At 39.6% G+C, this 11,506-nt stretch overlaps 1 protein-coding gene across 2 annotated transcripts; it reads left to right on the forward strand.

Moving 5' to 3' along the window:
* The first annotated feature begins 207 nt into the window (after positions 1 to 207).
* Positions 208 to 11,205, forward strand: cnih1 (cornichon family AMPA receptor auxiliary protein 1). 2 transcript variants are annotated; one of them, XM_035380001.1, is made up of 6 exons: positions 208 to 409; positions 2,228 to 2,296; positions 2,528 to 2,575; positions 8,437 to 8,549; positions 8,960 to 9,103; positions 9,501 to 11,205. In XM_035380001.1, exons 1-6 carry the CDS (start codon positions 329 to 331, stop codon positions 9,526 to 9,528), a joined length of 483 nt encoding a protein of 160 aa, XP_035235892.1. In that variant the 5' UTR covers positions 208 to 328; the 3' UTR covers positions 9,529 to 11,205. The 2 variants fall into 2 exon arrangements, with proteins under 2 accessions (XP_035235892.1, XP_035235899.1); XM_035380008.1 differs by lacking the exon at positions 2,528 to 2,575 and having other exon boundaries at positions 214 to 409.
* The last annotated feature ends 301 nt before the right edge of the window (positions 11,206 to 11,506 follow it).

Here is an 11,506-nt window from a genome sequence, read left to right on the forward strand (position 1 = left end):
AAACCAAAAGTCCTACGGATTTTACTGTTCTCCAGTACAGGAATCGCCCAGCATATAGTTCATAGAGCTGCCAGAAATTAAAACTAAGGCCATTGGTTGGAACGAAAACCAGCACGCAGATTATCCCTCCAGGATCGGAGTTGTGCGCCACTGCTTTTTTTGCGGACAACAGACATGACAGTGCGCATGCTCAAATACCCTCTTCCTAACCAGCACCAGTTTACAGCGTTTAGCATTGCTCAGTGATTCCCTCATTTGCCTGGCGAGCTGTGAGTCGCGCTTCCCTTATCGGGTGACGGGTCTCTAGGCTACATTAGCAAAATAAAAAATGGCGTTCACATTCGCGGCCTTTTGTTATATGCTAGCATTGCTCCTAACTGCAGCTCTCATTTTCTTCGCTATTTGGCACGTAAGTGAAAATCTATGTTTTTGCACTGCAAATTTTTTATTTTTATTTGGGTAGATTATGGATAAAGATGCCAACTAGGTTGGTTTTAGCGACATAACTAACCGTACATGATGTAATGAAGTCCCGTGAACCGAATACTGGAATGAATGGAAAGCACCTACACGCATCACGATTGCCATCGTGGTTTGTAGATGTGTCAGCCAGACAAATGTTTTGATTAACTTGTGTTTGTGTTGCTGTATGTATGACATGAACAGATCTCGCAAGGCTAGAGTTTCTGGTACGCATGTGAGCATGTCCTTTCTCGTCAGGATTAGCTAGCTTAGCAGGGAGCAAGCTAAATTGGCTAGCGCTGTCGTTGCCACGCTCGGGTTGGCTTGACAAGAGGCCTTGTGTCGCTAGCTACTGAATGAACAGTCAGAAGCAGCTGATGTTTGTGGTTCCCTTAGACAGAGGGTTGCTGCGATGTCAGTCACAGGTCTCTAGCCAAGACAGATCGTACTGGACGCAAAATACAAGGTATTCAGACAGCAACTAAGTTATTTAACATTTTTAGTGCTCGTTAGCTAGCCTAGCTACGCCCATTCGTCAAAGTCTGGTTCAACGGGCAGCCACACGGCCTGGCCGGTACATCAGACGTTAGTTAGCGCCAACAACGCCAAGTTGGCTTCTCAGTTAGCTAGTAAGTTAGGCCCTATATTGCTTGACACGATTTCAGCCAACCAGCTAATATAAAAGCTTTATAAGAAAGCCTCGTGTTCGTTTATGCAAGTGCAGACCAGATCGTTGATATTAAAGTTATCTTTACCTGGAGAAAAAAATAAGGTGTTTGACAGTTGGCGCTAGCTAGCTCATGTTCGCCTTTGACGTAACGATGGATAACGTTAGATCTCTGCACTACCCAGTTAGACTAGCGGTGATGTGTTATGATCGGTTGGGCTGTTGACAAAGCTTTCATCGAGCTGGACGTACGGTTTTCATCTAGCTAGCTACTCAGTCGTTGTATACATTGTAAACGGGAAGATATCAAACTATCAAGTATGTGAGAACAAAAAGCTAGCTAACGGAATCCTGTGGTATCGACGACAGGTAGACAGGTTATATCGGTAGCTGTAGTTAGCCAAAGTTAGAGCAAGATGTATGGGACGAGCCTGAAATATTAAACTGGTTCGTTTTAGCTAGAAGCTTCAAGGAATACACCATCAGATTAAGCTGTGTGCGGGATGCTGCGGTATGTTCAGCAACTGTAACTGAATATTTGGTGCCTGAAATCAGGCCCAATTCTGTCTATTTTGTAATTTATATGAAGGCACATGCCTCCTTGACTCCAATTTCCATCCACAGAAATGACTTTCATTGCAAGAAATTCTGTTTAGGCAGTGCTTTACACTTAGCTCATTAAACGGTTAGTATGGAAATGTATTGGTTTACAAATAGAAAATCCAGCAAAATGTCCATTACATAAAAAGTTATCCTGAATTGATAACTGAAGTCAGCGTTCCTGATAGTGATAGTTTCTCACAGGTATGTTGGGGAAAAATTATCTAAATCCACCTTATGTTTGTATCCAGTAACCCAATGGTTATTGAGGTAAACCTCAAAAGCAGTTGTTGAACATTTGCAAAATAAGAAGTGCAGATGGTGCTTGTTGGCACCAAATTTTCAAGCCTTAGCCTGTTCATTCAAATTTATTAATCTTTAAGTGTCTTTACAAACAAGTTACTTGTTAAGTGGGAACAAAAAATGTATTTATCTGGAATGAATATATATCACATAAAAACGTAAACATATGTATGTATGTAAACATTTTATTTACAGATAATTGCATTTGATGAACTGAAGACAGACTACAAGAATCCGATAGATCAGTGTAACACATTGAATCCGGTAAGCTATTGCAATGGAGTGTGTGTTTTTTAAAAGCATGCTGATTTGCTGTTTTATTTCTCAAGACTGTTTCTCTGTCCTTTTGCCCTCCTTTTAGTTGCATTTTGGACTTCTCTGCACTGTAATGCTTGATATTCGGACTGTTATTAATCTAATGTGATCTTGTCAGCTGTCCAACACTAACTGTTCTTCCTCAATCTGCTTTTTACATCTTTGTTTTACGGCACAAAGACAGTTGAAAAGTTCAAAAAGATTAAAAGAGTCAAAATTGCATTAAAGGTTTGTACCAGTTTTTAGTTAAATGCCCGTTCAGTTCAGTTCAGTCTCCAGTCTGTCATTTGCACGGGGGAGTGTTTGCAACTGTTTTTTCAGTTAACTAATCAGAAAAAAATTATTTCCGTGAAATCCTTTGGCATGCTTCATACAGTTATGTACTAGGGCTGTGGGCTTTAGAAAACTTAAAGTGTAGTGTTTGCACCAATCAGCTGCTACAGAGCAGAACCTGTCCACACAGAGTACTACCTCGGTTTGTGCAGGGCTGACCCGAAGTCTTCGAACCTTCACTTGGTAGCTATTCCTCTGTAGTAGTTTCAAAAATACAGTATTTGATTTTCACAAGGCAGTTAACCTTATGCTGCTTTAGTTTTAACATTTAATGCAGTGGGACAAATGCATTTTCATGTGTGTGGTAACTAGAAGCTCAGTCCATTTGTGTGATCATCTCCTGCATTGCTACATGGAATTAGGCTCGTGCAGCTCAGTGGAACTTGCATGAAAGTTCTTGCATGTTCTTGCATGTCTGCAGAGTAGGTTTTAGTATTCAGCGGCCAGTCCAAACGCTGATTTATTTATTTTTTTGCCATGTGGTCAGTGCTTTCTCTCCTCTTGGAACACCAGGCAAACATTAATAGCTTTTAACTTCAATGCATCAGTCATCAGCTTGTCACATGCATTTATTCTCTCTGCATAACTGGGCTTCTTTGTCTCAGTTGCATTTAGTTATGATTGAGAGGAGCTTCTACTGTAGTTTTATAGTCTGTGATGTCCACTGCTTGTAATTATTATTGAACAGCCATTTAAGTGTTTTTCATAATTATTTTTGTTTGTTTGGGGGGCAGGGGGATGGGTAGAGAAGTGAGGTTCATTTATCTGCACATTAATGCAATTGTCTTGGAAAACTGTTAGACCTGAGTCTTTTCTAATTTAGGAAGGTTCGAAGCTCGGTTCAAATGAAAGAAGTGTTAGAAGTGTTAAAATTTTCCCTTTGGAACTGCCCTATTTTTGTTCATGAAGCTCTTGGAATTAAGTTCAAGATTTAAATTAAATAAGCAGTGTTTGAACGCTTAAGAAACTTGATGAAAGCTGACTTGTGTTTTCTTGGGGCAGGACATTGATAGAGTTTGTTTTTAGGATTCTCCTAAAGTGTGCTGCACCCTTCTGCAATTTTTTCATACCATTTTTCTATTTGTGGTAATGTAGTTTCCAGAATGAATGACTGTTAACTGAAAAGACTTGCAAATGCTCGGAGCATGCATGATTTCTAATAACCTCCCCTTTGTTTGTATACAGTGTTATCTTACGGTCCACATACAAAATTTTAGCCCTGTCAAGCTAGGTGTTTCAGGATTCTGTAAGGCAATTAGTACAAATCTTTTGGACATGTTATAGGTCTGCACATGAAGAGCCTATATACTATAATTCTCATAATCAGATATAGCTGAATAGTGCACATGTTATCAACCACAATAGTGACATGTAATTATCACTTTTCCTGACAAACAGAAGCCTAGCTGCAGATGTGCAGCAAGGAAGTATTTTGACATTGCTGATAAGAACTGCAGTAGGATCTTTCAAACTAAAGCAAAGTTTCACAAGCTTAGCGTCAGATGACCCAGTGGACGCTGCTTAGCTGGACAAAAGCACTGAGAAAAATGCGCAATGAGCATTTGCACAGGAACACTAACAGAGTTATGTGGAGTTTATATACATTAACTCGCACCACAAAACACAGAATTGATAAATGAACTTGAAAAGTATGTGCAATGTTTAAACTAGACCATGGCTTAGTTTAGGTTATTTTATGAAAGAGAGAAAAGCTAAGCTAAAAGAAACTTTTGAATATATGCTTGTGGGCTGGGGGCAAGAACCCATAACTCAGCTGGGAGGAACATAAGGATATGGCAGTAGATGTATTTTAGAAAAATGAGCATTGTTCTCCCCTCAAAAAAAAAGGATTATTAACGTGTGGCAAATATAGGATATCGGTAATATAAAGTGTGTATTCAAATGTTCAGTCACATTTATAAAATGCAACTGCTCTTTAAAACATAGGCTAGTTTTAGAGACAAGTCGTGCTGGTTACCACAGCATTTAAAGAGGAATTGTTATTTCAGGGGAATCTCTTAACCTAGATTTAGAAGTGTAGGCCTACTGGATTACATGGTTGTGCTTACACTGTCTGAACTGTGGTGCAATCATTGCTTAATCCTGAATTGTAAGCCTGTTTCACCACTTGGGATCGCCATAGAAATAAGTGTTTACAAGGGCAGGCTGGAGGGTTGTTTATATTATCCCCCAAATGTACATAGTTAGACCAGTATTGTTGCTTTCAGGTGTTTTGCATATAGGATGTGTGTAGGGAAATTAGGCCGAGAGCCTTCACTCTCTCTGAGATGTGCAAACCTTAGAAAATCTGATGATCAGCACCATCAGGGACGCATGAATTGCAGCCGCAAGATGCTTACACAGGTGAATACTTTATGTCCACGTTTCATAACGTTTGAAACGGACGCGGTGTGTGTCTTTTGAAATGAATAGTTTTGACGTTTAGTTTGTCCTAAACATGCTAACAACACGGTGGATTTAGCGGTAAGGAAAGGCTCTGAATGTAAAGCCGGGCCTCAGCTTAAATCTGTATCAGCGAGGGGCTCGGGACAGATGGCTGGGCTACACTTCGGTGCTCAGTGCTCTTAAAGGGGCCACCTGATCGGATGGCAAAGATGAGGAGGGACAGCCTGGCTGCGTATCAGTGGCTGAAAAGGTTTCCTAAACCTACTTCCGCTTTAAAATATTTGCATATGAGGAATTAGATTTTGAGACATGGGTTTACAAAATAATAATAATAATAATAATACAATAATTATAATAATAATTGTGCATAGAACTGCCCTGATTCACTCGAATTGAAGGAGTTGATCTCTTTGTCCTTGGGGTGTTTTATATGAAGTTTAAAAAAAAACTATTGTATTTGTCCAAAAATGTTTCAGTATAAATATAAATGCTGTAAATATAAAATTCTGAACTTGTTTGATGAAAACAGAATAGCTCTTCATTTCTAATGGGTTTTTAAGGTCAAAATTTCCCAGGCTCAATACATATAATGATAAACGTTCTTTTTCTTCTGTTATTCTCAGTAGTGGCAGTAGTTAAATTTACTTAAAAATTATTTATTTTTCAGGAGTGTAAACTACGTTTTATAACTAGAAATACATTCGACACTTGCATTCCCAATGTGTACCTTTCCCCTCAGATTGTGATCTGGAGTGATGTGTTCAACCCCCTTTTAGAAACTGCAGAGCAGGGCTGTAGAATCCCCCCCCCCCCCCCCACGCCCTCCCCTCCGACCCCCCCACGAGTCCCACACATTTCCCATGTAGAGCTGCATCCAGGGCTGCCGGTGGTCCTCACTGTTCAGTGCATGGCTTTCACATGGTGACTCCATCTGCCGCCGAAACACCGTCCCAGTCTCCATGCCGACGGTCCGAGCTTCTCGCCCAGTCTGAACATCGCACATAGCATGGCGTCCCCCTGAGTGTGTGCTCCGTGCGTCGCCCATCTCTCACACTGTGGGCGGGGGGGGTGGGGTCGTTTTTCTAATTCTGACTGTTAAAACCCGCCTTACCTGCTGGGGGGAGGGAGGACGGCTGTGTCTCTGATGCTTTCTGATATATTGTGCGTTTTTATGCATCAGATATGTGCTGAGAGGTCCTGCCAGTGCACAGTAAGCTTCAGAATTTAGTCACACCGGTTTGCTTTTTAAACCTCAACAACACATTTTATTCATCTAGAGCAGAGCTGCCCCACTGTCCTGTAGGTTTTCATTTCAATCCTAATTTGGCACCCCTGATTCTACTGATTAGCAGCTCGATGAGATCTCCAGCTGTGGAATGAGGTGTGCTTTGTTAGGGTTTTCGTGGAAACCTACAGGACGGTAGATCTCCTGGAACAGGACTGGTCAGTCCTGATCTAGAGTACTCTGCTGTTGTGGTGGTTACATGGGGGAAGGGTTCACCACCAAAGCTCTTTAGACCTTTGCTTTTTATTGGTTTCTGGAGCTTACTGCATTACTGGTCTGCCACAGTTGTAGACTAAATGTCTAAAGTTAACATTGGGTAAGACTTTTTAAAGTAGTTTTTAAATAATATTGTAATTCCAGTAGATATATATTTTTGAAATTACTAAATGATAATCAGACTAACTGTTGCAGTACAATCATTCCATAGCTTTGATGTTATTGTCCAAATGTACTTTTCTCTCCTGACTAGTGGTGGGAGGGTTGGTGGATTGGTTATTATAATGGAATGTAAAATAACTGAAACGGTGAGGTTCTGCCTGGTCTATGGCTACCAGCGATGTTTATTCCGATAAAATGTATGTAATACCCAGTACTAATAGAATTTATGTCAAGTCATTTTACGGTATAAATATTTTATTAATGAATTAAAATGGCCGCGCTCTTTTAAATTGAGGCCATGATTGACGATCAGTGGCATTACTAAATTAATTATCTGAGATAGGGAAAATGCTGCCTTTGTGTAATGGCTAGAAGCCAGACAGGTGCATATTACCTGCATCTATGATTTGTTTTTTATCTACTTTTACTACTGTGGATTACACCATTGAACCATGGCTTTTTAGCATGGTTTGCCATGATTTTAGCTGTTGGGAGTCATAAGCAAATAGGACATGCATGAAACACAGAAGTTGGGAGTTGAGTTATTCTAAACTAAAAATAATGATGAAAAATGACAAGTGGATATTCTCATCTCGGAAGTAAAGTTAAAAACTGTTCCGTAGTCATGTCTATCATGGTAACGACCATTACCAGCATTACCAATAAAGAGAACACCCCTGTGTTCAGTGATGAGAGTGGAGATGTAGTAATATTTTACTCCTTTTTGTTGATTGTTGCTTAGATTTCTGCCCAATAAAGTAGCATCATTCTTAGTCAAACTGTTTTGAACAGCTAATAAATATAAATCTGCCCCTCTGTTGCATCACCTTGTACTTTATTGCACCTGCTTACATTTTTAAAGTACATGGACAAGTTTTAACAGTGAACAGCTTGATATACGTGCCCAAACCAAGCTTTTAATTTAGGTATCTTGGTATATACGTATACCTCAAAAATATGTGGAGCTCTTTGGTCAGAACTTTTTATTTTTCCTATATACAGTGGCAGTTCAAGGACGATTAACAGCAGCATTACAACAAAGCATTTTATTTATTTATTTATTTTCTTTAAAGCACGCTGATTGACAGTACAGTGCTACCATTTTCTAGTGCAAGCCTGTTGTACTACAAAGTACTGTTCCACAGCAGGTGGTGTACTTGTGTACGTGCACACATTATAATTGGCTTGTAAGATGTACTGTTAGATACAGCAGTGGTCTCAAACAAGAGCTAGACAATGAAGAACATTTGAAATAGGAAATTGGTTGCGAGCGATTTAAACAGACAGCTGATAATGAATTTTCCTGCACATGCATCTACACTGAATTTCAATGTAGCTTGTGTCTAATGGAAACAGTGCTGCTGTTAGTGGTGTGTAATTAATAATGGTCACAGGACTTATTGGAATACAGAAAATATACATGTAGGCATAGTATATCCATCTAAATTATATTTCTCATAATAAAATAATACATTTTAAAAATATGATGCGTAGAATCTTAATTTGTCATAATTTGCACCTGACATTTAAAATAATTTTTCCCCTCAGTTTGGCTTTGGAAATTGAGTGGCTTGGCTGAGAGTGAGCCAGATTAATTTCTAAGTGCACATGCACTTGAGGGAGGGGCTCTGGTGGGACCTCATGTTCTGGGTGTGACACACTAATGTATGCGGGCTGGATTTTTCAGCTGGTGCTCCCGGAGTACCTCATCCACGTGTTCTTCTGCGTGATGTTCCTGTGTGCGGCCGAGTGGCTCACCCTGGGGCTCAACATGCCGCTGCTGGCCTATCACGTGTGGAGGTAGGTGTCGTGCTCGGCCAATCAGCCTGCCGATATCAGACCCCGCCCACTCCAGCTGCCACCTGTCACCGTGTCGGTGTGTGCTGATTGGTGGAGGCGGTTGTCTGGTACCACTGCTCTGTACCACACTGTTGCTCTCGACTTAAATCTACCTTAGCATACCTATACAAGTATATTTTCAAAAGCCTGTCACTAAAATAATTTGGGGGTACATTTGCAGATGCAAGTCCAAAGGGGGGGGAGGGGAGGGGTTACAAAACAATTACATTTGTTCCAACACATTTAGAAAATTATATTTTTCAACAAAGTTAGAATGATGCTGTCACTTATCTGGCATTTGATAAAGTTGTGAAACCATCCAAATCCAAAATCTTGACTTTTAAAAAAATTTAAATGTGTTGCCCACTCAGATACACGAGCAGGCCTGTGATGAGTGGTCCGGGACTCTACGACCCAACTACGATCATGAACGCCGACATCCTGGCATACTGTCAAAAAGAGGGCTGGTGCAAGCTGGCTTTCTACCTCCTTTCCTTCTTCTATTATCTCTATGGGTAAGTCTGGTTTCGCACGTCTGTCTTAAGAAGGCAGTCCACTCAGGCACCTGGCGCGTTAAAGAACCTCCATGCACTCCGTAGAACAGCTGTGTTTTGTGTCTTTCTTAATCTCAAATCGTATGGTATTAATGCGAGAATTTCAGTGCAACCAGGACTCCCCAGTCATGCAGACCTGTACCGTTAGCCTTAGGAACTTAAATCAGTTTAAGCAAAGCCTCACAAACTGTCTGCAGCTAACTGAGAAGTGCTTTCATCATTTGCCCCTTCCTGTCACATTGGTTAAACTGGCTGTAGACAATTTTTTTTGAACCTTTGTTTAAACTGATGTATTGTAAATTTTAATCTTAACACTGATGATGCAGGCATGACTCTTTTTTTTTCATTTTTATTTTAGGATGATCTACGTTCTGGTGAGCTCCTAAACGGAACTGACTGTTGACAGGGGAGGACAGGACTGCATGTAGGGAAGAAAGTCTACGACTTTAACTCGGAGATGGAACCACAGCTGTGGAAGACTTCCCCTCAGTGGCATACGATAAACGGATAATGAACTCAACCCCACGTACATCCCGAGCATCAATCACAGAAACTTAAAAAAAATAAAAAATGTCCATTCAAATATTTTTTGCCACAACCACCTTTTTATTGCAGCTCTCTCTTACTCTATTTAAAGGACAGAAGATTACCAACAATAGGCCTGGGCATCTTCTGTGTGTTTGAATTCAGTAAATTTGACTTCACAAAGTTTTCTCTTTTTTCTTTTTGGACTTTATGAAGCAGGTGAAGTGTTATGTTTAAACTCACATTGGCAATTTGTTGTTGAGCATTTAAAAAAAAAAAAAAGATGTTTTATAGTCAATTTCTTTTTATATTGTCTGAATTGACTGTATCATTATGAAGCAAATGTCTTTAAAAAAAAAAAAAGAACTGTTCCCAAGCGGTTTTGCAAGCGTCACACCCCCCTTCCCCCCTTGAGAAATTACTGTGTAGTAATTATGTAATGCTTATTTTGTTGTCCAGGAGTGTTTGAATTAAGCTCTTTTACGTGATAACTTGTGCTTGGACCTCATTTTATCTGACTTCAGCTGTTTTTCTAAGTTAATAAAAGCAACACCCAATTAAAATGCATTTTGTAATGATTATCGCCTGATAAACTACGTAATGCATGGTGACAGTATAATTTACAGGTTTTCTTGGGTCAAGAATGTAAGAATTTTAATTTAAACCCTCCTGGATGAACCTGCTGAAAATCTGAATAAGCTTTCAAATATGACGAACCAAAAATCAAGACCTTGTGTTAGAAAGTTAACGTTTCAAAACGCCCACGTACTAACATCCTTCTGAATGGTTATCCAGGAATTAAATGTTTTATGATACGGGTGACCTTGATGCTATTGTGTATCACACCATACTGAATTATTTTATTATATACTCAATAGATATGTTACGGACTGCCTAGGGGCCAGAATTTCTACTTGTAAATTTTAAAGTAAGGGACACCTTGCTGTCACAAGGAAATGAGTCTCCTGGGACTCAAACCAAAGCTTATAAAATGACCATTAAGATCCAGTAAAGTACTTTGGTGCTCTAGTAATCAATGGCAGGAGAACTATCCCATAACTAAAACAAGCCTACGCTTTGGAATGGAGGGTGTACAGTCACTTAATTTTACAGCATTCTTGAATGCAATTATATTTGTTTACAATTTTATCGGTACCTTAACACTCCCTCGAATGCCTCTCATGAAAGACATTTGTATAATGACATTCTGAATTGTTCTTTCTGGAATGTTTGGCAGTGGTGTATATCCTCAGACATAAGAGATAAGTTTTCCAGGGTCACAAGGGAACTATACAGAATTTGCCAATGACTGTGTCATCCCTGAACTTTTTGCCATTAAAGTGAAATTTCCTAGTCACCTGAAAATAATGGAAACCGTTGTGTTAGACCACATGAATCTTGTATTCTGTAAATGTGAAAATAGTTATTTGAATCACTACTGAAATGTAGATTGGATACAGACGTTATTGAATAGATACGGTAGAGGATTGGAAGTTGAAATGAATCAATTAAAATGCAAATAAATCCCAGTACAGCCATGGTGTTGACTTCCTTTATCCCGTTTAACCTCATTTTAAAAACTTCTGATTTTAAATTTTAACAGATCATTGTTCCTGACCATTTAAAGGTCGTTTTTTTGTCATTACTTTGGCATTCTGTTTGGAAATGTCTATGGACATCATGTGTGGGTGTATGGACATGTGAATTTTTAATGTTTTGGAGGGACCCCCCAGAAGTCTAGGGATAGCTCAAATGAACTACATAAGAACTTATACAGTTCAGAGGGTAGCTCTGGTAGTCCTAAAGTCAGAAGTGAGTTAACATTTTTTGAGCCATGGG

The sequence above is a fragment of the Anguilla anguilla genome, chromosome 1, assembly GCF_013347855.1.
Source record: "Anguilla anguilla isolate fAngAng1 chromosome 1, fAngAng1.pri, whole genome shotgun sequence".
NCBI classification, from domain to species: domain Eukaryota; kingdom Metazoa; phylum Chordata; class Actinopteri; order Anguilliformes; family Anguillidae; genus Anguilla; species Anguilla anguilla.